This window comes from Lygodium microphyllum, chromosome 17 (assembly GCF_053477565.2).
Source record: "Lygodium microphyllum isolate KBCC chromosome 17, Lygodium_microphyllum_v1.1.10, whole genome shotgun sequence".
NCBI lineage: Eukaryota > Viridiplantae > Streptophyta > Polypodiopsida > Schizaeales > Lygodiaceae > Lygodium > Lygodium microphyllum.
In genome coordinates this window covers 7,700,984-7,727,724 of record NC_141151.1, presented here as the reverse complement: position 1 = coordinate 7,727,724, position 26,741 = coordinate 7,700,984, and the positions used below count along the sequence as shown (strand labels likewise).

The following is a 26,741-nucleotide window of genomic DNA, read 5'->3' as shown; positions in this document are numbered from 1 at the left end:
AGCACACTATTCAACAATGTCAAGAATAAGTGGAAGGATAATTACCCTCACACCTCAAAAAGAGTGGGGATAAAGATGCAAACTTCTTTAACGTGATTGATGGACAAAAGAGCCAAAAATAGGCACGACAATGGAAGGGTGAGCCACAAAATCTTAGCCAATTTGAAAAGACTTACGAATAAAGGACCTTTGCTTGAACTTGTCTTGAAGCACTTGTATAGTGTTCTTGGAAATTTTCCAGATAGCGTTAAATAACAATGAAGACCTAATTTTCCCAATAGAAATATCAGGGGACATGAATAGTCAAATATACTATTCACAGAAATAGAATTCCTTTCAAAGGATGGAAAATTAAATATTAGGAACAATAATGAATATAATAATAATAATAATCAGATATTACTGAGAAATAGAATTGCTTTCAAAGGATCCGTGCATGGTCACTCTACTACGGCTCTTTCCCGCCAGGCCTCAGTCCTCTTTCACGGAGCCTCTCAAGGCTTGCTAGGGCTTTTGCTTCTTCTGTGCAAGCAACGGATGCTTAAGGTATTTTCTGCGGACACTAAACGGATCAAGGGATTTCCTCACGTCTGATCCATCGCCGTATCCTGAAATGGACTCCAAGAAAGAAGCTTCCGCCTCCCAGGACGGTCTCGACTCGGCTGTCAAACCTGCCAAACGGCAGCGGAAGGTCGCATTCTTTGCAGGCTAGTAAAAGCGAGTCATTGTTCCAGCAGCTATGTTAAACATCCTTATCATATTGCTTCCCTGTTTCTGAAGTTTCCTCGGTTTTTTGCCTGCTCTTATGTCTTTTCAGATACGGGTGTGGATCCTAGTAGCTGCATCACTCTGCGCCTCGGTGAGTTCTTCTTTCGATTATAGAAAATATATGAGTAATCAGTACTTTGTAACAGTATGTAAACTGGAATTTGGTCAATTTTGCACGCACCCGAACAATGTTTATCTGGTGCAGTTTAGAGTCTTAATCGTGAGTTAATTATAGTTAGAAGTTCTGCATGATATCTACCATGCACAGATATACGTGCGTGTTGGGGGTGTGGGCATGCCTATGTGCATGTGTGTATGAAGAGGGGTAGCATCTTCCTTCGGGTTCTAGGCTTGGCTTGTGGAATGATATGCTGAAGGTGGATCATGAGTATAGGTGCTCAACCCATGCCTAGCTCTCTCTACACTTTGCCTTAGGAGTGACGGATATTCATTTCGATGAGGAGATAAAGCTCTGCCCCTTTTGTTCTACGAGTAGATTGAGAATACCAATTCCTCAGAGATGATGGTGTAGGCCATGAGGGAAATTGCCTTGGTGAACATGTGGAAGATATCTTATAAGGTGGTTTGGCATGCTCAGGAGTGCCAATCTTCTGAGGATCACCTTAGGATGCTCTTTTGTAAGAGCACTGGCTTTGATACCATGTAAAGAGATGATATGGCAAACACAGATGAACACATGGGTCTGTAAGATGCTGAATGAGAATGGGTGGATGAGAATATGAATGATACCGTGGCCTTATACCTCCATATCTCACAGACTAGATAGAGGTGATTGAAAATGGTATTAGTGTGTGTACCTATGACAGGTTCCAAACTCGAATAGGTTGGATGATGACGTTGATGTAATAAGAGTGAGCAGCATGTAATCCTCTAGAGTCTAGTAGATGCCAGTAGGTGGCTAGGCAGTGGAAAAATGTAGGACAGGCCATTCAAAACATAGATCGATTGATTAGACATTGATGACAGTAAGTTGTTTTTAGTTGCATGATGATATGAACAGGTTGCATAAAGGTGGCAACAGCAAGGTGGCCAGCTCCAACCCAAAATGTAGCAATAGTGGCTTGAAAATGCCAATGACTCTTTGTAAGTTGATATTACAAGGGTGGCAGTTTGCTAATGATGTGGTAGACTGGGAGTAGTTGAAACAATTTTCCTCCATTGATAATGTTGTCCTCCAGTTAGGGGGGCATCAGCTGTTGATGGTGTTAGTAGCTCTAGGATGGGGTATGGGCAGCAATGTGAGGTGATATGGCTGAGCGTAATGATGAATGATCAGAATGGGATGAAGGGATGCCCATAATTGACTATATTTATTTATGGTTTTAGTATGCCAGGTCCTACTACTCCAAAATAAGTGCATGATTTTTGATAATATGTGCTAATTACTTTTTGAAGCTGTTTTAAGGAGAATATAATAGAGATAAACACACTATCTTTAGGGATTAGCTCAACCCTAATTTTAGTGGGTCAACACTACGTGTATTGTGGTATACATATGGAATTTACTTGCATATATCCTTATGATTGTTCACAATAACTTTTCCTTGCTTGAATAGTAAACCACTTTGCATATGTCCTTATCATTGGGTTTAGATACTTTTCCTTAATTGAATAGTGCCTTAAAACTATTTGCCAAATCCTACTAAATGTGCATTTGCTTTCCAATACCCCTTGAGAGTAAGAAGTCAAGATTTTTGGAAAGGATAAGGTGTTGGAACTTGGAGATGAGTAAGTTTTGCCTTTGTAGTGTTATTGAACCCTTGTATGAGCTTAGCCCACCTTGCTTATGACTTGAGAGTGGGGCTTAATAAAAGAAACTTAAGTGAATAACGGTCTGTCTTGATTGTGATCCATGCACCCTATATAAAGTGTTGGCAAAGTTAAGATGCATGAACAATAGCCAACTTGTGTGGTATAATGGATTTGGGTTTCAATGAGCTTCTTGTTTTTGTGAAAGTCATTGTGTGGTTATTGTAAATATATGCTAGGGTTTGCATGTGCACTCAGTGTGTATGAACATGATTAAAACAAAAACAAGACACAATGAACACAAACAAGAACGCAAAGGAAAGGAACAAGAATGCAATGGATGAATAGATTAATGGAGACAATAAGATACAAATGTAGGAAGTTGAAGGAGCGGAGATGTCTAGTAGTCATTGTCTCTCGTTGGAGCAGACGGAGGGAGAGTGCTAGAGAGTATTGTCTTTCGAGGACGGATCTTGAGTGCAACACTACCACCAATGATGAGTTAGGAGCAATAGTTTGGAGTTACGAGTGATAAAATATAGCAACCAAGGGCCAATTGATGTAGTATACCTGATACGGAGGGTTGAGTACAAAAGGGAAGCAAGCTAGATGTCAAAATGTAGCAATCTCTGGGGTTGGAATGGCATAACACAACAATGCACAGCTTGGCGATAGCCTTGGGGATGTGGAGTGATTGTGTGATGATGATATTGTTAGTAGAGTACATGACAACGGAGTGTACTGTTAGAGTGTATTTTGGTTTTATGCTAGGCACATTAAATGTTGGCCAATCGGTACTTTGCGCCACATTTATTGTTGGCCAATTGGTCTATGGATTTCATAGTCTATACTTTCCACCAAGAAGTCTATACCATTGTGGACACTCTTGGTGGAGAGTATAGACTATGGAATCCACACCGAGGCTCAAGAGTGTCCACAATGGTATAGACTATGGGTTCAAGAGTGTCCATAATGGTATAGACTTCTTGGTGGAGAGAGGGCAGCACTATGTTGGTTGTCCATAGTCTATACCATTGTGGACACTCTTGAGCCTCGGTATATGGATTCCATTTTTTGACCTATTTTGTCTGGGTTCATTGTATTCTTGTTGTTCTTTTGAGTCCTTTGTGTTTATAGCAAATCTATCAGCACTGTCTTTTTGTTTTTGTTGCTCCACACTTTTTTGATGGAATTTGATGATGAGGGTGTAGAGTTAGAAATGTGAAATTTTTTGTTGATGACGCCAATAAATATAGAATCTCCAGGTTCCAACCAAGGACATAGATTTGAATGTGGCTGCCTATTGTAGATCATGTGGTGGTTGTTGCAATAGGATAGGAGAGTCATAGATTGTAGCAAAAAAGTTTGAGATGGTTGGCAATGGGCAAACACTTTAGATGGATCCCATGTGCTAGCTAGTATCAACAAGAGTCCACAAAATATTGTAGCAACCAAGTATTAATGTAGATGGTTGGTAGCAAGGGTAGCACATTTGGATGATGGGGATGAGGGTAGAAAATGATGGTGACAAGTGTGGGCACAAGGGATCCAAAAAGTGGAATGCACACTCAGTTGCTTTTATAGGAATGGAGCTAGAAGATTGTTTGGAGTGTTGTACAAAATGGCTGAAGTGCCTTCTTGGGGGATCTATAAATGAGCCAAAAAGTGTTGAGCAAATAATGGTATATTTAGGTTCAAGTTTTGGTTGCTCAACCATGATGCCTAGCAATGCTTGTGTGTGTGCATGGCTTATGACTTTGGTGCTAATCTACCACCATGAATTTTTTTGCACATTATGCCATATATTTGCTCTAGTTCAAGTATAGAACAACAATATGAGGATGATGATTGCCACATGGTACAATCATGCAATTATACCTTGATCAGGATGTGGGCACAATCATATATTAAGTGGGTTTGCTATGATTAATGGTCATGCTATGTCCCACTCCATTGACACTATGCCTTAGCCAAATTTCAGTCTTTGCAAACTCATCTCATAGGGCTTGTTCTAGGTCAATGATCTATATCATTGGTGTTGACATGATTAGCTGCTTTAATGTTTGAAAACATTAATCCAGCTCGTCTTATTTTGGACAACAGGACAAACATGTTTTTTCTTGCTTTAGATGCTCTTGCATAAACATGTGAATTTCTGGCCTTAATGAGTGGTAACAGGAGATGGAGGTGTTGTGGCCCACCAGTATTTTCCTAATGAAAAAAAAAAACTGCTTAAATGGCATGAGGGCTAAACAAATTATTTATTATTCAGGGGAGAGTTGTGGGAGCATTTGTTAAACCAAATATAAGACCAAAAGAATGTGCCCATCTACTCTTGGAAATGTGCTTCTGCTTAAGTTTTTCTCTCTCCTCTTCCTCCTGTCCTGATTTGTAAACACTAGTTTCAATCCATATGCTTCCTTTACAGCTTTCCTTTCAGTGTGGTTTAGCTTTTTAAGGACTGTTAACTTTATGGGATATGGTGTCAACAGTAAGCTCAGCAAAGGACATGCAAGAAAATCAGGGTATTGAGGTGGCTCCAGATTTTGCTTCAGATTTTAGTGAGCATTTCTTTGGAGAAGAAGGAAAAATCTATGGTTACAAGGATCTTAAGGTAAACCGACTATAAATACTTTTGAGACTGTACAGTTTGTCTTTTGTTGCTATTTAACTATTTTCATCTATCAAATGCAGATAACTGTCTGGTTCCATGCTTTGTCTTTTCATGCACATATGGATATTGCTTATTCTGAAAAACAGCAGGCAAGTTCATGGCAACCCTTGGAGCTTTTTCTTTTTGAATAAGCAGCCGGGTAAATCAGTCCTGTTTACAAAAACAATGTTGCGTGGTGATATTCCTGCAGTTTTCTGCTTGATAATATATTCATTGGAACTGCAATGTATGGAGCAGGATGTAAAAAATGGCAAGCACCAAGTTACAGATCTTGAGAAGATTTTCAAGGTGCGATTCTTTAGCCACACTCTAACCAGAATGGTTTTTAATATTTTGCTTTAAAAGAGCAATGCAAAATTTTCAGGAAATTTTTGGGGTCGGTTTGGTTGAAGATCGCAATGTGTTTCTTCAAAGCATAGACTCTAACAACCAGCTGAGGTAAATTAGGCAGCACAACTGTTAACTTTCACATGGTTAAGCTTTTGCTCCAGGTTAATAATTTTAATACTCTATAAAGTCCAGTGTTGTCAGTCATCAATATGGAAAGAGGCTTGCATCTTGGAGAAAGGCTAAAGGTCAAGAATCGGGCCAGGCTTGGATTAAAGTTGATGATGCTGTTGAAGATATCAGTAAGGAGGTAATATTCTCAAGCATGAGACTGATCTGTTTGAGAGCATAAAGCAAGTGTTGTCATAAATAGCTGGTCAATATTATGCAGATATTGTTGCTGGATTTAAGTGCAGCTGAGGTTATGGATTGGTATTCACGCTTGACACCCCTTGTACTGATGTTCATTGAAGGTAAGATGTATAAATATCTATACTTGGAAGATTTATAGTCATTTCAAGTTATCCTCTTGCAATGGCAAAGACGTAATACTTAAATCAAAACATGATTTGAATACTTGTTGGCAGCGCTGTGCACATAAGTGCTTCCTTTAATATCATTTTTCAAGCATGCATAATGTGTACAGGAACATATTCAGTTTTTGTATGTGCTTTTAATCACAGATTTCAATGAGTTTATAGTCCTTGATTTTTAAGGAATGTAAAATTGAAAGATTTGTCATTGTTTGAGAGAGCATAATATCACACAAATGCATGTCATCAAATATATGTGGTGTATCTATTACTGAAGAATTTTCCTATGCATTGTGCTTATATGTGTGTAATAAGTATGTTGGATGTGCTAATGCATTTATTCATGCCATGCTTGCATACATTTATGTATATGACTTAAGATGACACAATTGATTCATAAGTATTCAATAGGACCTTGTCACCTTTAGTATTGGTTTGCAATAAACTTTACAAATGTTAGAAGTGGTGTAGTAATAGAAACACAGACAAGTGTTGAAATAAATTGTTGAACAAAGATAGAAAAGAAAGAAAACAAAAGAATACTCTAAAAAAAAAAAACTCAAAGATATGCTTGGGTGGGAAATGAACTTCATATATCAAACATGAGACAGTTGCATACGATAGTGAGTCATTGGTTGTATGGACATTGGTATCAACTTCTCTTTCCAATGGAAAGTCTACTTGATAATGGTGATGATTGAAGAGGAGTCCCACTAAATACAACCACAAAATAGGTCAAATGTAGGAGTGAGTTGATCAATGTTAAATGTTGGTTGATTGGTATAAAATGCCACAAATGTCATACAAATAAATCATACTAAAATATCGAAAATAAGGACAAGTGTGCTTAGTCCTAACTAGCATGCACTGATTCACACACGAGTTGACATCCTTGCTGACATCCTCTCAGATCATGAGTGATTTGATACAATACAATGATACAATGATAATGGCTCAGCAAAGTCCATACAACATAGAATCATCAAAGTAGAACCATGGATATTCAAGCTATCGTGATTAAGCTACTACCAAGGTGTCTCGGAGAGAACTTGAGGTTAGTGTCGATCGTATCAGCTCTTGAAAATAGAGAAAAATCATAGCATGATTTTGTGTTTGTCATCAATGTCTCATAGTAACATAGATCATTTTCTCAAAAATGCGTTTGATTATATGTGACCATGGATTTAGGACCCGCCAAAGTGTCCCCTCGTGTGAGCCCAAGGCTAGGAGTCAATCTTTGTCAAACATTAGTCCATCATGAACTTGGATGTCAATTCTAGCTTCAAAATTTGAACTTGCCAAACTTCAATTGATGCGTCAGAAACATCTCTCTAGAACTTGTACACTTGTATATTGGTATAGATGAGACTCACTTGTTCCATCTCACCAATCTTTCACATTCCTTTGACATTGGAGAGTTGTGAGGGATGGTTGTATCACTTGGAGTAGAAAACGGTAGAGGAAGGTGTCACCAAGTCCTTTCCTCAATCTAAAGAAGTAGATTCTTTCTATGCCTTGGACTACGTTGTGGTCAGAGGATCATAGTCGAGAGTTTGAGAAAGAGGATGATTTCTTAAAGAAGTTTCCATCTTGCTTATTCTTTTCTTTCTTTTGTAAGGCTGCCAACTCCTTGTAGTTTTTTGCTAGTGTCTCCTCTTGCCAAAGTAGTAACACGGGCCTTCGACTTTTTCTTCTTGTCACCTTTCTTTGAAGTTGTAAAGGTCTCATTGGAACCTCCATAATGAGATGGAAGCCTTTCTTATAGAATGTAAAGATGCCTCGTGGTCAAGCAATCTTAAGAACATGTGTGAAGTTCATAGGTGTAGATGAGTTCTGTGCTCGCAAAGCATTCGCCACCCCATAAAACTTTGGGGAGAGCTTGTAGAGTACCATTTCCATGAGATGTGTCTTTGGAAGGGTAGATTGTATGTGTTGAAGTTGGTCTTGTACTTGTGTAACACGGAGCAAAAAAAAATTGAATAGTGTCTTAGACTCAAACTTTAGTTGTTGAAATTGTCTATAAAGGATCACAACTCACATGGTGGAAAGTGTCTCGTACATTGGAAGATTTGATCGTATTTCGGAGATGTCTTGTAGAAGATAATCGTTGGTAAAACTTCTTTAGAATACATCAAAGAAGAGCAGAATAGATAGGTGCATCTTACGAATCTCATGTAAGCACAACTTTCTTATGGTTGTTGAAACCAGCCTTTCTCTTTTAACAGGGTGATAAAACTTGATCAAGCACTTAATTACAATAAATAATAACAGAGGATAAGTTGAAATGCAGACATTACCTTAATAATCTTGGATAGTAGACCGATGATCGACTCTTTTGAGTCGTGTATCCTTTCTGCCTACTATAACCATCCTTGTAGCTTGATCTATAAAGGCATTCTGTATCATCGAGGATTGGGAGGTAAAATTGGCCTCCAATTTCTTAAGTACTTCAGGATGGTTAGGACATTTACTGGTAATACATCATGTCCTTACATTTATTACATTTCATATTTTTTGGGTATTTTTTTCAACAATTGTTTACAATATGTCCTTTCTTCTTACAAAAAGTAGACTTATTAACAATTGTATGCACCAAGACTTGGTCACGGGATGTTGAAGTAGATGTTTGACTGGTGCTTCCTTTTTTTTATTCCTTTTTCATCCAAACAGGATTCGGTGGTACTTGCCAAGGTAGGATTGGGAATATTAGTAAGAGTTGTTACAAGTGTGGAAAATACCTTTTTGACAGCTTTTAAAAGAATGGCAATAGCATCCTCATCATGGAGCGCTTGCATTGAAGAAAGCTGTGCCATGAAGCCCTTCATATGAAAAATAAAATTTCCCAAGTCTTCTCTTGCTTTATATTTCAAGCTGAAGAATTCAATCTTAAGGAAAATCGTAGTGTTTTTACCTGTCACACCATAGAGCTTTTCAAGCTTGTCCCATTTTTCCTTGTCAGTGGAGAGTTGATCAACATGACGAATCAAGGATTTATCTAAGTGTAACATAATTATTGCCTAAGCATATTGATTATCCTCCACATCAAAAGGATTTGTAGAATCAACTAGTTCCTTGAATGAGAGGTCAATATCCTCTCTCCATCATTTTGTACTTAATGAGTACTTGCCAAGGGTGAAAGTCCTTGCCATTAAATTTACGAATTTGAGGACAAAGGTCGACATAGATTGAGGTTGTAGGAAGGTCTTACTACTTGCTTAGTGTAAGTAGCAGTGTCTGATGCTTTACAAAGAGCCACTAGTGCAAGAACGAAAACAATGTAGATTTTACAATTAAAACTGCAAGTATGAGAATGGTTGAAAATCATACATATAGAGTATTTCAAAATAGGACTTAGTTGGTTCTTGCCTTTGAACAACCCTTTTTTTATGTTTGATTGTTTTCTTTGACTTTAGTGAAGTAAACTTAGATTGCACTTCTGGCTCCTCTTGATGATGCGGCTTATTAGAGGAGTTCTTTGTGGAACAAGGCTGATCAATCAACTTTATGCTATGGGATGAATTAGAGGAGAGTACAATAATACTAATTTCTTTGATTTACTAGTAGCAAACAATAAGAAATACTAGCTAAATACATCAATAGTGCTAAGAAGCACTTGTATCAACTTTCATTTTTCTACTCATAATAAAGGTCAAACTTCACAAGCTTAGTAGTGTCCATGAGATGAGGAAAACCTTTGCATTTGAGCTACGTAGGGCAATAACTGATTCGGACAAAGTTTTTTCAATGATTAGAATCGTTGTTGGTAATGCCCAAATTATTAAATAAGTCAAATGCCCAAGCTTGCAAGCTTTTGGCTATGGCAGACTATGAACCACAGTTAAGGTTTTGTTTGCAGTAGGTAGTAGGAAGAGAGTTAAGCCAAACCCTCTAAGGGGGAGATGGTTTGCTATAGGGGCTACAAAAGCCCTATGATGGCCATCAGGATTGTGCCCCCTACAGTGCGTATTGTTGTACGAATCCTCTCGCTGCCACAGACTGTGCCTGATCAGCGAAATGAACAATGCCGGGCTGAACGCACACCAATGTTGGGGTTTGATGCGACGTGCAGCTGTGCCCTGAGGTACTGGACACTTCTCCAGAAGAAAGCAGGAAGAGACGCAGTCTGGTTTGTCTTTCTCAAGCCCTCCAAGGTCAGGGATTTGACAGGTAGCTATGGTGGAAGAAGAGGATAAGATGACATGAACAACTCAAGTGCACTTAGTGGAGTAATGAGGTTGAGGGAAGCTAAGGATTAGAGGTGGCTCTGATACCATGTGAAGAAATCAGAGTGCAAGCTAACATTGAAGTGTGTGCACAAGAGGGAGAGGAGGCACAAAGTACAAGAACATGTCTTGCTTATAAAGTTGCCTACGAGTACAACTAGGGTCACCTCACTCTATTAGTTAATGTAGACCCATGGGCTGTTTATATGGCCCCAATTGGCTAGGGTTAGGTTTTTCCCTTTCCCTCAAGACCATTCGCACTTGCTTGCCCTTATCCACTCCTACTTAAGGAGAGTGTACTGTTTTTGCTTTGCTATGCCTTGTTTCTTGCATTTAGAGATTGAGTGCTTGCCTTTTCGCTATTATGGTATCCCTAGCTCTTGGCATAGTGATGAGTTATATCAGAAGTTTTGTTTAGTAAGAACTATACTCAAGCTATGAAGCAAGCCTTGAGCTTAAGTTTGGTCTAGTGAGGGATGGACTCATGATTAAGGATCCTAGCATTAATTATTCTCGAATAAAAACAAGATTTTATTAAGGAGCAGTTGACTAATTTAAAAAGCTGATCTTAGCTATTCGGGACCTCTTTCTCTATTATATAAGAAGCAAAAATTTAGAGCAAAGTCATTTTTTTCTTCTTTGCGGCAGAAGTTGCAGGTTTCAACGATGGACACGTGTATGGACTTTGGACAATAGTCTATGTTCTCTTGTAATGGGAAATCCATTGGGCAGCTCTATAGCTCCATTTACAATAGGTAATGTTATTATTTTTGATCCAAGTATGGGTGAAACATGTTATAACACAAGGCGTTGAGATGCTATTTTTTTCTTCGAGATCTCAAGCCTTATGCACTTTCTAGACAACTTTGTTGTGAAACCATGAAATTGGGCTCAAATGTTGGTTGCCATTTTTAGGGTTTTGTAGATTGAAGAGTTCATATGCATTTTTGAATGCTATAATTTGTGACAAGGTCACTGCATACTAGTGGATCAGTTATATTGTTTGAAAACACTGAAATACAACCATTTGTACTAATTTGAAGCATGCAAAATCAGATTATGTTCTATTGTAAGAAATACATAGGAAAATTAGGAAAGTGTAAGGCAATACCAAATGAAATGCATATAGCAAGGGTTAGAGAAATTGCCCTTTGGTTTGGGGCATGGATTGAATGCTTGTCTGGTATAGCAATAGTGCAGGTTTGAATGTACTTAGCTTGATAGTAAATTGGGCGTGAAAGGGTTAGGGCAAAGCATCGGGATTGATGCATGAATAGGCTTGGGTTTTATGGAGGAGATTGGATCAGTTAAGAATTGAGAATTGCATGCATTACAAATTATTTGCAGTGTGTAACAAGGTAGGATTTTATATACACCTTTGATGTCATATCACTTTTACAAGTATATCGGAGGACAGTGTGTATTCATATGCTTTACACTTGTTAGAGTGTGAATCAACAGATTTGTTACACATTTGGTTAAGGTTGGTGAGGTCAATTGAGGATACTGAATTGGAGAGAAATTTGGGCTGATTCAAAAGCAAGGTATATGGGAATCACTAGTATCAAGAGAGATTGGTTTGTTCTAGCAGGTCACATGTGATTTGAGCAAGCTTTGAATAATGATAAAAGCATATTGTAAGGGGTGTCAACCTTTGGGGCTTATTGTGTGTTATTGCTTGTGCAAGAGCATTCTAGTTGTCTTGTTCAATGAGTCTTTTGTTTATTTGGTGATTTATTTTATGTGTGCAAGTTAGTTTATGCTCATTGGCAACTGCCCTCTAGACCATTTCAGAAGGCCAGTTTCAGCGCTCCTCATTCATATGATGTGGTGGATCCTGAAGTGCGGTTTCTACATGTATTACTCTATTTGGCGGTTGAGAAATCTTAAAGCTGGTGTACCTTCAAATGCATGATGGATGGTTAGAGAATGAGCTAGTGATTGTCCTAGTTTTTGTCTTTGCACGAGTGACCCCTTTGGAAGGATGGTTGAAGGTGGGGAATCCAAGATTCATACATTGCTTCTCCAAGTTTGTGTGTAGGGATGAGAGATTTGTGTTATTCCCAGACTTCCTTGTACATGATGATATGACATGGAATTTGATACTTTCTCTGAGGCCCATCCAGCATGGTTGACAAAGCTGGAGCATCTGTGATGCAGCAATGGTCATTGCTGTGTGCGCTATGATCTTGAGGGTCTTCTGTTAGCTATTGTGGTATGGGACATGTTGGACATTTGTTGGATCTCTTGATGTTGGCTCTTGGCACTAATTTATATAGTTCACCCATCATTTGATAGTGTGTGTTAACGGTATACAGCTTATGTTTGTATGTGCGGGGGGGGGGGGGGGATTATTTGTGGCTTAAAGGGTGTGTGAGTTGTGCACTTAGTTGGCCTATTCATTGACCATCCACCATTTTTCAACACAGTAGCCAATGGAGCAAGCTTTTATTACAAATGGGCATGACCAAGCTCTGCTCATGAAGGCACGGCCTAAGCTCTAATGCCTTATTGGATACTCGCATGGTTAGGGAGCATTGGATAAGTAAAAAAGGCATGCCTACGTATACCCTATAACAAAGAGCCTTTTGTTAATTCTATCAAAGCATACACATGATGTCAGGGAGTGTCTTGCAAGTTGACAGAGGTTGGGTTTCTCTCGCTCACAACATGAGGATTTTGAGATGAAGTGTGCCGTAGCCTTTCAAGTCCTAAGAAGGTTTTCAAACAGCATGTCAGCTTACATGGAAACTGTGGATCACATGCAGAGACACTTGAAATCAGCCAATAGTGATGTGGCATACAGGTGAGTATTCTTAGCACACGATTCATTCATGCCATGTTATGGGCAATGGGCAATGGGCAAATCTAAGCACATTTTAAATTGCGATCAGACCACAGAAGCATCACAAGTGGAATCACCCAGATTGCTCTTTCATTTTCATAATTGATTTATTATATCTTGCATTTTAATTGCCTTTCTTTATAAGAATGAAAACTGGAATCACCCAGGTTGTACATTCATTTTCTGAGATTGATTTATTGTTTTTGTACACCAAGAATGGTCTGGAAATTTTTCTAAGTTGGCACTTCCAGATGAGACCCATAATGTTATCTTATACATGCTACTTTACCTCTCGTTTGATAGTTGGTGTCTCAGAAGTGTCAAAAAAAGAAGAAATTGAGACAATGCAAACTGAAGTGCTGTTCTTGCACATATAATATCTTCTTTGATTTTATGGGGTGTGTTTCAGGAACTTTACTCCTGATGTCTGTATTTGTAGGTGGCAGGCCTATAGAAAACAGGGATTCCAGATGGGAGGTCCTTGTTGACCTGGAAAAGGTTTCATCAGAGCCTGAGAGCCCATGGAGACTGGTTGGATTTTGCGCAGTGTATAACTTTTTCAAATATCCTGACAGCACAAGGATTAGAATTAGTCAGGCAAGTCGCATCATCTGGCTCTGCACATAAGTGGGTGGGTTTTGAGTGCTAAGTGTTTAAATGCTGCCACCAGATTTCATTTGGCAAGTCTTATTTTTCATCATTTTCTGGTATTAATGACTTACTATTGATGTTTGCAGATCCTTGTACTTCCTCCATATCAAGGAAGATCTAATGCACTTGAGCTTTTGAAGGCCGTGTACCAGGTAGCCATTCAGCGAAATTGCTACGAGGTTACAATGGAAGAACCATCTGAGAAGTTACAGGAGTTACGGGATTGCATGGACGTATTACACATTCTTGCTTTTGAAACTGCCAGATCCCACCTGCAGACCACACTGGGCAGCATAAGTGCAATCTGTGTGCCACAGGAGTCTGTTGAACTTGAGAATTTCGAAAAATGGATGCCCTCACCTGGTCTTGTTGAAGCAGTCAGGAAGAGTCTCAAAATAAGCAAAGGGCAATTTCAACGCTGTTGGGATGTGCTTCTTTTTCTTCATTTACGTGAAAATGAATTGCGTGCACAGGAAATGTTCAAAAATCTAGTGGCTTGGCGTGTGAGGCTTGAAATTTTTGGAAAGTCAAAGAGCAAAAAGGTAGATCACAATAAGAGGATTATTGATACAGAAAACATTTATGACAGCTCCAAGACATTTGTGATGCTTAAAACGAAACCCTCCAACAAAATTGACAGCAATGGCAGTGCAGAAGGGGAACTGCAGCATCTTCAAGATGCTGTAGATGTTCAATGTCAAGTTGACACAGAGAAAGAGCTCCAGGAATTGATTTGTGAAAGGGAAGAAGAAATAGAAATGGTAGCGGAGAAGGTCTCACGGCATTTAGCAACGGCTGGTACATCACTTGTTTCTTAGCCTCAAGTGTGTGGTGGGGATTTTTGCTGCCGAAATACTCTTTAGGCCCACAACTCCAAAAGGTTGGGAGGAAATGCCAAGGGTTCAAGTGTCAATGATTCTCATGCTCCTTTAGTCATTGAAATTCATAGTTCTATACATAATAACACTGATAAAAAAAGTTACAGTTGTGTTTTATTGGTGCACACGACGACCTGTTTCATGTATGGGACAAAATTGCTTCAGCAGATTCTTCGGTTGGCAGGGCAAGTGCCATCTTAGGAGTTCCAGTGTGAGGGAGGGTTTGCCGATCTCTGGAATGTGTTTGGGTGAGCCTGTACAGTCAATGGCCAAGTTAGTGATGTTTGAGATCTCCTCTGCTTGAGTGGGAGATCTTTGGTAGATACATACATCGATGGGATATTACAGATAGGAATCGTGGACATCCACTAGATTTGCATGTGCTACTCCACGTACTCCAAGTTTCATGTGAGTTATTGAACACAATTAATTTAGTGTGTGTTTCAAAGTCTTTTAAAACGTTACTGTACAAATGTGTTGCATGAAAGCAGTGCCATTTACTGTTGGTATTTAAGTACAACCGTGTTTCATGGCACTGATGGCATAACCAACTTTAGTACCACGAAACTCAATAGTCCAAATTATATAGTTTGAACAATTAGCTTGAGAATCTTCAAATGAGATCTCACTTAAAGCTTAGCTGAAATGTATGAGAACCAGAAAAACACCTTAAACAAATCTAGAGGGCTGTCTAGTGGATGCACAAGTATTCATTGTTTTCCAGGTTATCTAGCAAACGAAAGGTCTAATGATGTGACCAATCTGTAATACATCACTATCTTGATGAGTAACCTGACTGACCAGCAGCTTTTTAGGTGGCAATCTTAGTCCAGCAATCTGTAGAAGTTAGCTAGCTGTTAATAACTTAACATAAATCATCCAGGCAAAGCCAGATTGTTTTACATATTTCAAATGGCCATCTATCAGGTTAACTTCATCTGTGAATGCTATCACAGTGATTTGCTGTCTGATGTAACACTGATTTGACACATGCACTCACACACTTGGTGCATCAGTCTCTGTATCTTTTGAGTGATGATCCGTCCAGTAAGGGCTTATTCTCAGGCAAACTGAACTCGATTTCACATATGTAAAAGTGGGCAACTTCACCTATAATAAACAAATTGCCCCGTGAATACCCCTTGTTCTGTCAAGTCTGGCAGGTCTAGGCCACATTCTTATAGGAGAGAAATATTCTCGACGAGCTTACAGATGAAGGGTATTGGTCAAAGTCAACTGGACTGCCATTCGAAATTCTGCAGTATGAATTTCCAGGGCTGAACAATATCACTGAGTACACGTGATTGAATTTTGGGCCTTTATCTAATGCAAGAACCAAACAGTCCAGTGTTGCTTCCTAGGGTTTCCCTTTTTTCATAATCTAAGCTCTTTTGTTTACAAAAATGGGGCATACAAGCAGCAGCTAAAGCCCTTGCATGCATTGACTACTGCATTTGGCAGTGAGTGAAGAACTCTTAATGACATGTTGGATCCCTTGCAAAACAGGCCCTTATGTGGAGATCATAGCCTGTGGATTTTTAAACGACTGGATTGAACCCTAAGAATGAAGTGATTTACTAAGGATGCATGTAATGAGACTAATGAGAGTATGAATGAGAGGTTGCTCGTGTGATAGGGTGGTCTTTCGCATCATGTCATGTAGCACATATAGATGCCATGTGCCAGAGCCACAAATAAATACCTTAGTTTCGATATACTTTTTGAGAGTAATACAGATACCAGATAGAGCCCCAATCAGATCTTGAACTCAAGTTCAATTAAGTGCAAAGCCTTCAAAAAGGATGCTTGATGAGGCAAGCATAAAATGTGGTGTCAATGTTTAAGAGTCGATGTCAAAGCCTTGGACCATTGATTCCATCTATATTCCCCTCCCTCCCCACCTATAAAGCCTTTGTAGGTATGACATAGTGTTGTTGCGAGACACACCTATATAGGGTGTAGTAGTTCACTCAAAGCTTTGCTTGGGATGTGCTTTTACATGTGATTCCTTATGCGTAGTGGTGAACCCTTACATGTGTGGTATCACTAGGGTGTAGTCTTGAGATATGTCTCAATATTGTATCTTTCTATAATGTGAATATAAAGGATTCCTTATTGATATATAGCATATGTCTTTTTGTTGTGCCATTTTGGTGCCTCATGATAGGTTATGACTTGAAGTCTTGCAAAGGTTTGTTACACTTAATATTAGAGCAACTTTGGTGCGGAGCATATTAGCTCTAGAGGGGAGTAGGTTCACGGATGTGAGGATCCTACCATAACATGTCATGCAATGCGATGTGACGATCTTGATATGACACGGTATAATGCCCCATGTTGTGATGTCCCCCCAAGCATGCTACCTATTGAAAATTGAAAAACCTAATGTGCTAACAAAGTTGGAAGGGAGCCATGGCGTGATAGAGATGCATGGCATAGCATTCAAAAAATGTCTTAGAGAGGGTTGAAGCTATGGAAGGTTACTTTCTTTGAAAAGAAAGAAGAGAGGTCACTGGCTTAAAATCACATACAAGGAGTTGCAGCTCAAACTGATTGAGTAGACAAAGAAGATTATCAAAGCATCGAAGATGACCTATAAAGGAATGCAAGTTCCATAATCTTAAAGACAAGGTTGAAGAGTTGGATGAAAACTTGGAGGACATTGATTGTCAGTTGATCAAAGTGCGAGAGAGAGCCAAGTTGTAACAAGTGAAGATGGCCCGAGACCTTGACACAGAGCTATAAGGAGAAATCATGTTGAGGTGAATTGAGAGATTGGCTCTAGATCCAAAGAAGCTAAGGAGTGGGCTGAACCATACTTGAAACAGATGAGAGTTGAAAGAGTCCAAGATCTAAAGAAGGGAGTGAAGCTAACCAAATAAGAACAGAAGAGCCAAGAAAAGAAGAAACAAGTGATAGAATAAGAACTTTGGTTAGATGAAGCTGAAGAAGACAAGGGAGAGGATGAGCTTAGTCTTATCTTGGAACACCTCGTTCCCAACAAGGAGCCATTGACTGCTACTACCTTGTTCACTATCTTAAAGACTATTACTAAGAAGTCTACCTTGAAGACCAATACCTCTACAACGAAAATCCTCTCGAAGAAGATGGATACTACTACCATGAAGAGTTTTCTAGTGACTATCACTTGCATAGAGACTACCTCTACATTGACTATCCCTACCTTGAAGAATGCCAATCCAAAGGTGTGGTCAAGAAGAAAAAGAAAAGATATAGTACTATGTGAAGAAAGAAGGATGGGAAATGGATATGATTTTAAAGGTAGAAAATATTATGATAGAGTTAAGGCTATAACAAAAAGGAGGAAGATAGGTGGAGTTCTTAAAATGATGGGCCCTTGCACCCACAAGTTGCAGCTGAGTCGAAAGAAGAACCAATCTTAGAAGAAATAGAGTTTGAGAAGTGGGAGGATGAGCTCGATCTAGATCTTGGAACACCTCCATCGGTTGGAACTGAGGGTGAGGCTAGGTTGGTGCCCTTCTTTAAGGCACATGTTGCCTTTGATGAAGATGATGAGGAGGAAATAGACGAAGAGTTAGACGTAGAAGATGAGTATGGAAGGGTGAAAACACATTGGGCAAGGTATCCATTGCATGGAGCCAATACTTCAACCCAACAAACTGAAGAAAAAGAGAAGGGTGAGGAGGAGCTCAACCTAGATCTTGGAACACCTTGACCTCGACAACTAACCAATCCTTCAAAGTTCAATGATGATAGGCTAGAAAGACAGTTGAAAAAGAGAATCATGAAAATATGGGATGCGACAGAAGAAGATAATAGGAAAGAAGAATAAAAATACTTATTAAATGAAGCCATAGAGAATATCAAGGAAAATATGAGATAAGAAATGAGAAGAAAGGAGATAGAAGAACAAGTAGAGTAAGCAGCTAGGAAGAAGCTAGAAGAGAGAAAATTTAGAGCAAGATATGAGAAAGAAAATAGATGAAAAAAAGAAGAAAATTAAGAAAAAGATTGAGCAAGTAGAAAAAGACAAAGGAGCCAAGCTAGAAGAACAAGTGTGGAGAGCTAGAAAGCCAGAGGAAGAAGATAGGCTAGAACAAGAAGAGTAAGAAGAGGTAGACCAAGCCATTAAGACCAAGGAAGAAAAGATAGAAGATGACTTAGACTTAGATAAGAACTAGAAGGAAGAAGATGAGAAAAAGATAGACCCTGGCGAAGAAGGCCAAAAAGAAGGACAATTAGAGAAAGAAGAGAATGAGAATGAGAATGAGAAGAAGAAGAAGAAGGTGAAACCAAACAAGAAACAGAGGTAGGCCGCTAAACCCAAGAAAGAGATGAGAATGAGGATGCCTCCAAAACTGCCTAAGCTAAACTTGTGGCTAAGGATGAAGTAAACCAAGCTTTCCATCCAAGGCCACATCTTATCTTAGCCAACTCAAATCAAAGTAGGAACCAAGTGCACTTTAGCAATGGAGTCATTGGCTATGCCTTTGAGCTCGAAGAGGCAAACCCTTATGAGCTTGGACAAAATGAGTGAGAGGATAAAGTCTCAAAAAAGGGAGAGTATGAGGGAGTGCTCACAATATGGTTCGACCAAGGTAACTTAGTTCCATGGAAGAGAACCTTGCTAGTTGAGTCTGGGAGAACTCTCCAACTCACTCTTAAGGTAAATGTCTTTGGACTATGGAACCCGTTGGAACTATACTCAATGTTAGTAAATATTGACATCTTGGCATTTAGGCTGCACATAGTGCAAGATGTTGTCATCCCGATCCTATGGATCCGTGACACACAAAGCACTCCAAATATGTGCGTCACCCCAAGAATTTCAATGATATCTCTACTTCCGCAACCCACAATTTGGTCAAAGTGTGATGACCTAATCCATGCCCCCCCAAGAACTTCAACTCAAAAGAGGCTAAAAAGAGCCAAATAGATGCCATGCACCAAGATTGCACCTTTTGTGCAAAAGGGAAAGCAAAACCAACTAGTTTGTCTAAGTTCATGGCAAGCAAGAAAGATTTGGCAAAGAGGCCAAGGAAAACATTCCAAGTGCTTGACTTGGAGATGAGGGAAAAGCGTATTTGGAAACGAACAAAGAGACCCAAGGCTCAAGGCAAAGGCAAAAAGAAAGGGAGGGATTGTGCAAGGAGTAACCCAATGGACTGCCTCCCTCAAGGTGTGGCACAACATGGTATCAATTGAGCCATCATGCCTTGACCCCAAAAGTGCGACAACTTGGGATCATACCTACAAAGCTTGGCGTTCACAACCATAGGCACTATGCTAAATAAAGGTACCTAACTATGAAGCCTCCACTCCTCAAATGTAATTGAGTTGAGGGTGGACTATAATGAAAAAGAATAAAAAGAACTGAGTTTAGATTGGCAAACATTGACCAGCTTGCTAGAAGTTGTGTTAAGACCCCCAAGTCATAGTGCAATAGGGATTGACTAGCTTGATAGAAAAGGATGCGTTAAGACCTCGCTATTGAGTCGTCCTAGACCTTGGCAGACATTGACCACTACTTGATAGAATGAGTTGTGTTAAGACCTTGGAATGAGTCAAGAAAACCACCCTTAGATTGTTGAGGACTGCGATCATAGTAGTTGATGAAGGTCACAAAGATGAAAGTCGATTTGATCATCCCAAGTGACCAACACATAGATCATTCAATGAACTCAAAGAAGAAAGTGTCTTACTCAAAGGAACCACCGCCTCCTCATCTATCCTCATCAGCCTCATACAAACACTGGTCACCCAAGAATACCCTGAGACCATGGCTAGGACGAGTTCTAATCTAGACACTCTAGAGTTTGACACAATGGAGTTCTCCATGGATATTCAACAAACACATAGAAAGACCTACAAAAGAGATTCTAGCCGACCTAGAAGTAGAGAGAAAAGTTAGGAAAGGTGGTGTTAGAAACACCTATATAGCATTAGGACAAAAAATGCTCCAAAAAAAGCACTTGTAAGAAAACAATTAAGTTGGTCTTTAGTTCGTAATTAGTTGCTTAGATGTGATTAATGAGAGAATATTTGGTTCATTAAAGGGGTTAGCCATTAATTGCCCTCATATTTTAATTGATGTGAGGGTCACCTTTTTGGTATTTTTGTCTTAAAATTTGGGAGATTTTGCATTTTCAAGATATATGTACCAAAATCACGTTTGTTTGCTCCTGTGTCTTCTTTTCACACCGCTCTTTTGCCATTCTCTTCTTTGCGCTCACTTTTTTATCACTATGAGATTTATTTGTGGTTGATATGCTTAAATGCTTAGTAATACATCTTCAAGTAATATAGATGTAAGCATATGTAAGTACAAACTTACCATTCAACTAGATCCAATTTATACATCTTGGAGAAGTATACATCATTGGGTATTAGCAGATGAGATGGAGGCTAATAGATTGCGAATACAAGGAAAAAAGCATATAGATTTGTGGGTGGATGGAAATATTTATCACAAGGATTCTTCCACAAGTAAACCTCCTAAATTTTTTAATATTTAGGACTGTAAGATATGTTGGAGTAGGTTACAATGAGATGCTTGGCTATTGTACAAGGTTATACTTTGCATCTTGCACATATATGGCTCAAATGCACGAAATGAGAAAATCATTTTTAATTGCATAAACAAGTATTTTTGAGCTAACAAATAATATTAATATATTAAAAAATGCTAATAAGTCATTACAAGACAAGCTGGCATGCTTAAAGGAAACTCCAATAGAATTCAGAGAGAGGAAGAGACCATTAAAAAATATAACTAGCTCATGTGAGAGAGGAAAGAAAAGAAGACTAAATCTTACAAAGAAATAAGTCTCTAACATATCAGGCTTTAAGATCCGAGACAATGAGAGGAGGATCAATCTTTTAAAAGAGACCATGAATATGAAATATATTTTAAGGATTCTTAAGTTACCTTAGAATGTGAATTTGAGAGGCCAAACTCTTAAAGAATTGGTAAATGACTTAAAGGATACAATAAAACCAAACGAAATTGTAAATACATGTGATATTGTGGATATTAGTTGAAAAGGTTATCGTGCTATCTCTAGATTATGGTTTAAAAACTTTAAATATAATAGAATAAGTGCATTTGGATTGCATTGTACCCTTGTAGTATTGGCTGCAAGGACAATTATGGATCGTAAGATTCCATATGTTTTTAGAGACTGCATTCATATTGAAGGGTCTATGCTATACAAAAAGACAAAAATAAAATCTATTTTTGAATACAATCTAAGAAGAATGTAGATTGCAATGGTCCACATGTATAGACTCACAGTAAAGGAATGTTATGATGTTTTAAAGTTTGCCTTGAAGTTAGATGAAGCACAAATTCAAAAAGGATAGAATATCGAAAGAGACAATATTTGCATTATGAACATGGTATTGGACTACAACAATGGTGGGGGTCAAGCACCAGTGCATAAGGTCTAGTCTGAGATGGAGATTTGGGGGGTTGGTGTAGCTCATGTACTAATTGAGAATTATCAAGCATTGAAATGGTTGTTTATTCATATAGGTATTCCGAACATTATTAAGTCTCAAAGTGAAGAAAATACGTAATGGGACAAATGCAAAATATCATTGTGTTTATTGTACAAAAAATATTGGGCCTAACGATTGGAGTAACTTTTGGATAGGGAAATCAATAGTTTGAAAAGTGTGGGGTAGCCCAGAAATCTTTCGTTATTGACTTTATAAATGATGCTTACATTGCTGTAGCTCATGCTCATAGGATTATCTTGATGAACAAAGATTTTAGTATGGTCAGTAGAATTAGATACACGTTTGACAAGGTATTGAGGCCTTGCCCACTATTGATAAGGGACCCTTAACATTCTTTTAAAATTATCGAGGAAAGTGAAAGGGTCAAAGATTGAGGATGTGATACATCTATACCCAACAAGGATCGCATCCCAGCAAGAGTTTGTATCCAAGAAGAAAAAATGCAAGAGGTCATAGAAACCAAGGATGATGCTTGCGTGAGAGAAATCAATGTGCTTGGCCCTGTTAAAATAATAAGAGGATGGGTGATGTATATGGACAAATGGTTGTTAATGTTTCTTGCACTTTTGAGAAAGATGACTATCTTAGCATATCTCCTAAGGACAAGTCCATGCTAGTAAAAAAGGATATTCAATCGCCAGATTATGTATTTTATCATTGCATAAGTAAGGCATTTTGATTCTAAAAATTTTTAGTATATAGAATGATTATACTCTTGATCAAATAACATTCCTTTATTTTTGCTATTGGCTTTAGAACGTCGATTGCTTCTCTTAGCCAAGAAATCTCTAAAAGTATATTTATTGTTGATCCACTATTATCAATGGAATTGTTTTTGAGATCTGGTTCAAACATAACAATGTTTTTCAAATCTTCTGATTCCATCATAAACTACTATATCTTTTTTCTTTACAATGAAAGGTATGCAATTTTTCAAAAGGGTTAACATTTACTTCTTTGTTATATTTATTTCTTACTAATATTTTGCTTTGTAGAGGACATTGGAGTCTTATATATCTCGATATACTCACTAGAGAAATTATCCTCATAAACTCTTTAAGTGGTATCCATAGCCAAGAAAAAATGTGCGTTGAATGGAATGTTGCTTGATTTTTTGTTAATTGTTTATTTTATTTTATTGTCTATTTTAGTTATACGTTTTCATTTGCAGTGCTGGCAGACTCGTAACTACCTTCTTGGATACCACATATGAGGATATTGCTAATCTTGAAAAACCATATAACTTTCTCCAATAAGAAGTACAATTACAAAGTAATTGGTGCGCAAATCGGATGCTGTATGTGCATGTAGTGAGTGTCGGAAGGTCCCCAAGAACAAAGAACTCTACATCAACTTCACAAAAGCAAGAAGAGAGTTTGCACAACATGAGGCAAAAAGACAAATTGGGTACAATCTCCCCCCATGCCTTGTGTGAGTGCTCCACAAGGCATGTATTTTTAAATTTATTAATCTCCAAGCTAAAAAATAGCACAATTTTACATTTAACATGCTTTGGCTTTTGTGTTTACTTTTTTCCAAATAAAGAATAAAGCGGTTGGGCATCCCAAAAGTCAAGTTGTGCCCAAATATAATGTTCAATAATGAAATATTTAAACAGAGTGCCCGTGTGCATACAAAATAATAAATATTTATTAAGTGCTTCAATAAATAAGTGCGCCTAAATAAATATTAGCGCCACACCTTTAATGATAAGGCACACACCCATCAAAAATGATAATTTTTTCTAGGTAATCTAAATACACGCCATCGCTCGGTGCTTCCCAACGCCACCGTTGCCTGCTCTACACACCAATTGAAGTATTCACAATTGTTAGAAAATAATAAAATTAAACTGACAAAAGTAAATACCTAGCAGCCTTTAGCTACAAAATAAATAAATAAGTTTGAACTATATCGTAACCTTAATTTAATACGAGTGCACTCTAAACTCATAAACGTCCATTAATTTAAATATGTATTTTGTGAAATCACCCGCTGTGGAATCACCCACGTGTACATTAAATTAATTTGACGCTTAAAAATGACAGGCGTCCCTGGTCAACTTCTCGCACAAGGAATCCACCTTATGTACGAGCCATGGCAAATAAATATAGTTTTACGGAATCCACCGCAAAACCTCACGAAATCCACTGTGGTCTAAAAACCTCACGGAATCCATCGTGGAATATGCCTCGTGGCATCATACCCCCGGGGTGGGATAGCAATTGTCCTCAATTGCTGTTAGCTTAATGTGGTGCGAGCAGTGAGGGTAAGCACTTAGGTCACGGGCGTGCATCCATTGGGCCTCTTCAACAAGATGATTTTTAAACTTAACCAAATATCTAGAGTATCTACAACCAATGCCAGTAGTCATAAAGACAGTATCTAAAATAGTTTCAGGATCAAGGATTTCAGTTTCTTCTTCTAGTAAATGAGGGTTTCCATAGACAGGGTGGACATGTAAGTGGCCTCTAAAATATCATAGTAAACTGATATAAAAAGTATTATGAATTTTCCAGTGTTGGGGTAGTTCTAATTTAAATGCATTGTCATTAATTTTGTGAATGATTTTGAAAGGTCCATGAAATCTAGGGGCTAACTTAACAACAGGGTGTTTCTCAACACTTTGCAATCTTCTCTTTTCAATACGTAACCAAACATAATCAACTTTGAAACTCATAGATTTTCTTTTCTTATTAGCTTGTTTAGTGTATGATTGTTGGGCTTTCATACTCATATCTTTAACTTCAGCAAAAATAGTAGAATACATATTGGCAATATCATCAGCAGCTTTAACTTTGTTTGACAATGATGTAACAGGTACAGGCAATCTATGTCCATAAATGATTTCCAAAGGTGCTTTATGTGTAGCTGTATGTGGTGTATTATTGTATGCAAATTGAAGTAAATACAAGTGTGTATTCCATGTTTGTGGTTTTGAAATTGTGTATGCATGCAAAAGATCTAGAATTGTACTGTTAGTAGCTTCTGTTTACCCATTTGTTTCATGATGAAATGCAAATGAGAAATCAATTTTAGTACCTAAATTAGCAAACAAAGCAGTCCAAAAATTATTGCAAAATCTAGAATCACGATCATAAATAATAACTTTTGGCAAACCATGGTTAGTGAAAACAGTCTTCAAAAACAATTATGCAGCTTGAGATGCAGTTAATGTTTTCTCGCATGGAAGAAAATATGCTTGCTTACTAAATCGATCTATGATAGTCCAAATCATATCATGATTAGCTTGTGTGTTAGACAAACCAGTTATAAAATCCATTGAAATATGTTTCCATGGTCGTTCAGGAATTGGTAAGGGCATTAACAAACCATATTGCTTACCAGGGTGTCGCTTGACTCATTGACAAATTAAACATTTAGAAATATAGTTAGAAATATCAAATTCCATTTGTGGCCAATAAAAATCTTCAATCAATATTCTTAAAGTAGAAATAATACCTCTATGGCCTTGATATGGAGGACAATGAATTTCGTATAGCACAAATAATCTAAATGGAACAGTGACACACAATGTTTTCTCATAAAACATAAATCCATTAGAATATGACAAAGAGTCAATTGGAATCCAGTTATTAGCAACTAATTATTCCAACCAGCTTGAAAATTGGGGTCTTGGTCATATGTATCCTTCATAAGGATAAGGGATTCAAAAGATATAACGAAAATATTATGGATACTTGGTCTTCTACTCAATGCATCAGCAACAACATTCTCTTTTTCGGGTTGATATTGGATAAGTGGATGAAAAATTTGAATAAAAGCAGTCCATTTAATATGACGGTCAGAGATTTGTGGGCTGACTAAGGAGATGTTTGATACTTTGTTGGTCACTTTTGATCATGAATTCATATCCCATTAGATAGTGTTTCCATTGACGTAAGGCTTGTACTACAGCTAACAATTCCTTATCATAGGTATAATACTTCAGTTCAGAGGGTTTAAGTTTGCAACTAGAATAGGCTATGGGATGTGAATCTTGCATAAGGACAGTTCCTATTCCTGATCTGCTAGCATCAATGACTACTAGAAAGGATGTCGATTAAAATCAGGTACATGTGTTAAAGCATGTTTTAATAAATCAAAAGACTTTTGTTGATTATCAGACCAATGATATACAACACATTTCTTTAATAATTTTGTTAAAGGTAATGCAAGTAATGAAAAATTTCTCACAATTTTTTTGTAAAAGCTAGCAAGACTTAAGAAAGAACGTAACCCATGCACATTTTTAGAGATTGGCCAATTCAAAATTGCTTCTATATTTTTAGGATAAACTTGAATACCATAAGAAGAAACAATGTCCTAAGTATTCAATGTGGGTTTGGAAAAATTCACTCTTTTCAGGGTTAGCATAAAATTGATTCTCTTTCAATAATTTGAAAACCAAATATAAATGTTCATAATGCTCATTCTCATTTTTACTGAAAACCAATTTGTCATCAAAGAAAACAATTATACAATGCTTATATTTCAAAATATTCAATTCATCATACGACTGAATGTGGTTGGTGCATTAGTCAAACCAAAATGCATAACAAGGAATTC

General features: G+C 37.9%; 1 protein-coding gene across 1 annotated transcript; it reads left to right on the top strand.

The window, feature by feature from the left end:
* Positions 1 to 439: 439 nt before the first annotated feature.
* HAG2 (histone acetyltransferase of the GNAT family 2) lies at positions 440 to 14,794 on the top strand. The gene is made up of 10 exons (XM_087696952.1): positions 440 to 707; positions 818 to 859; positions 5,031 to 5,152; positions 5,233 to 5,301; positions 5,450 to 5,500; positions 5,577 to 5,650; positions 5,735 to 5,849; positions 5,931 to 6,012; positions 13,580 to 13,737; positions 13,878 to 14,794. The coding sequence occupies exons 1-10, from the start codon at positions 614 to 616 to the stop codon at positions 14,607 to 14,609; spliced, it is 1,539 nt and encodes a 512-aa protein (XP_087553078.1). The 5' UTR covers positions 440 to 613; the 3' UTR covers positions 14,610 to 14,794.
* The last annotated feature ends 11,947 nt before the right edge of the window (positions 14,795 to 26,741 follow it).

What these genes read in the sequence shown, in the direction of transcription:
- HAG2 (XM_087696952.1), top strand. Translation starts at nt 614, where the DNA reads ATGGACTCCAAGAAAGAAGCTTCCGCCTCCCAGGACGGTCTCGACTCG. An exon ending in CTTATTCTGAAAAACAGCAG is followed by an intron (nt 5,302 to 5,449) that starts GCAAGTTCATGG and finishes TGTATGGAGCAG; the next exon opens with GATGTAAAAAATGGCAAGCA. An exon ending in TGTACTGATGTTCATTGAAG is followed by an intron (nt 6,013 to 13,579) that starts GTAAGATGTATA and finishes CTGTATTTGTAG; the next exon opens with GTGGCAGGCCTATAGAAAAC.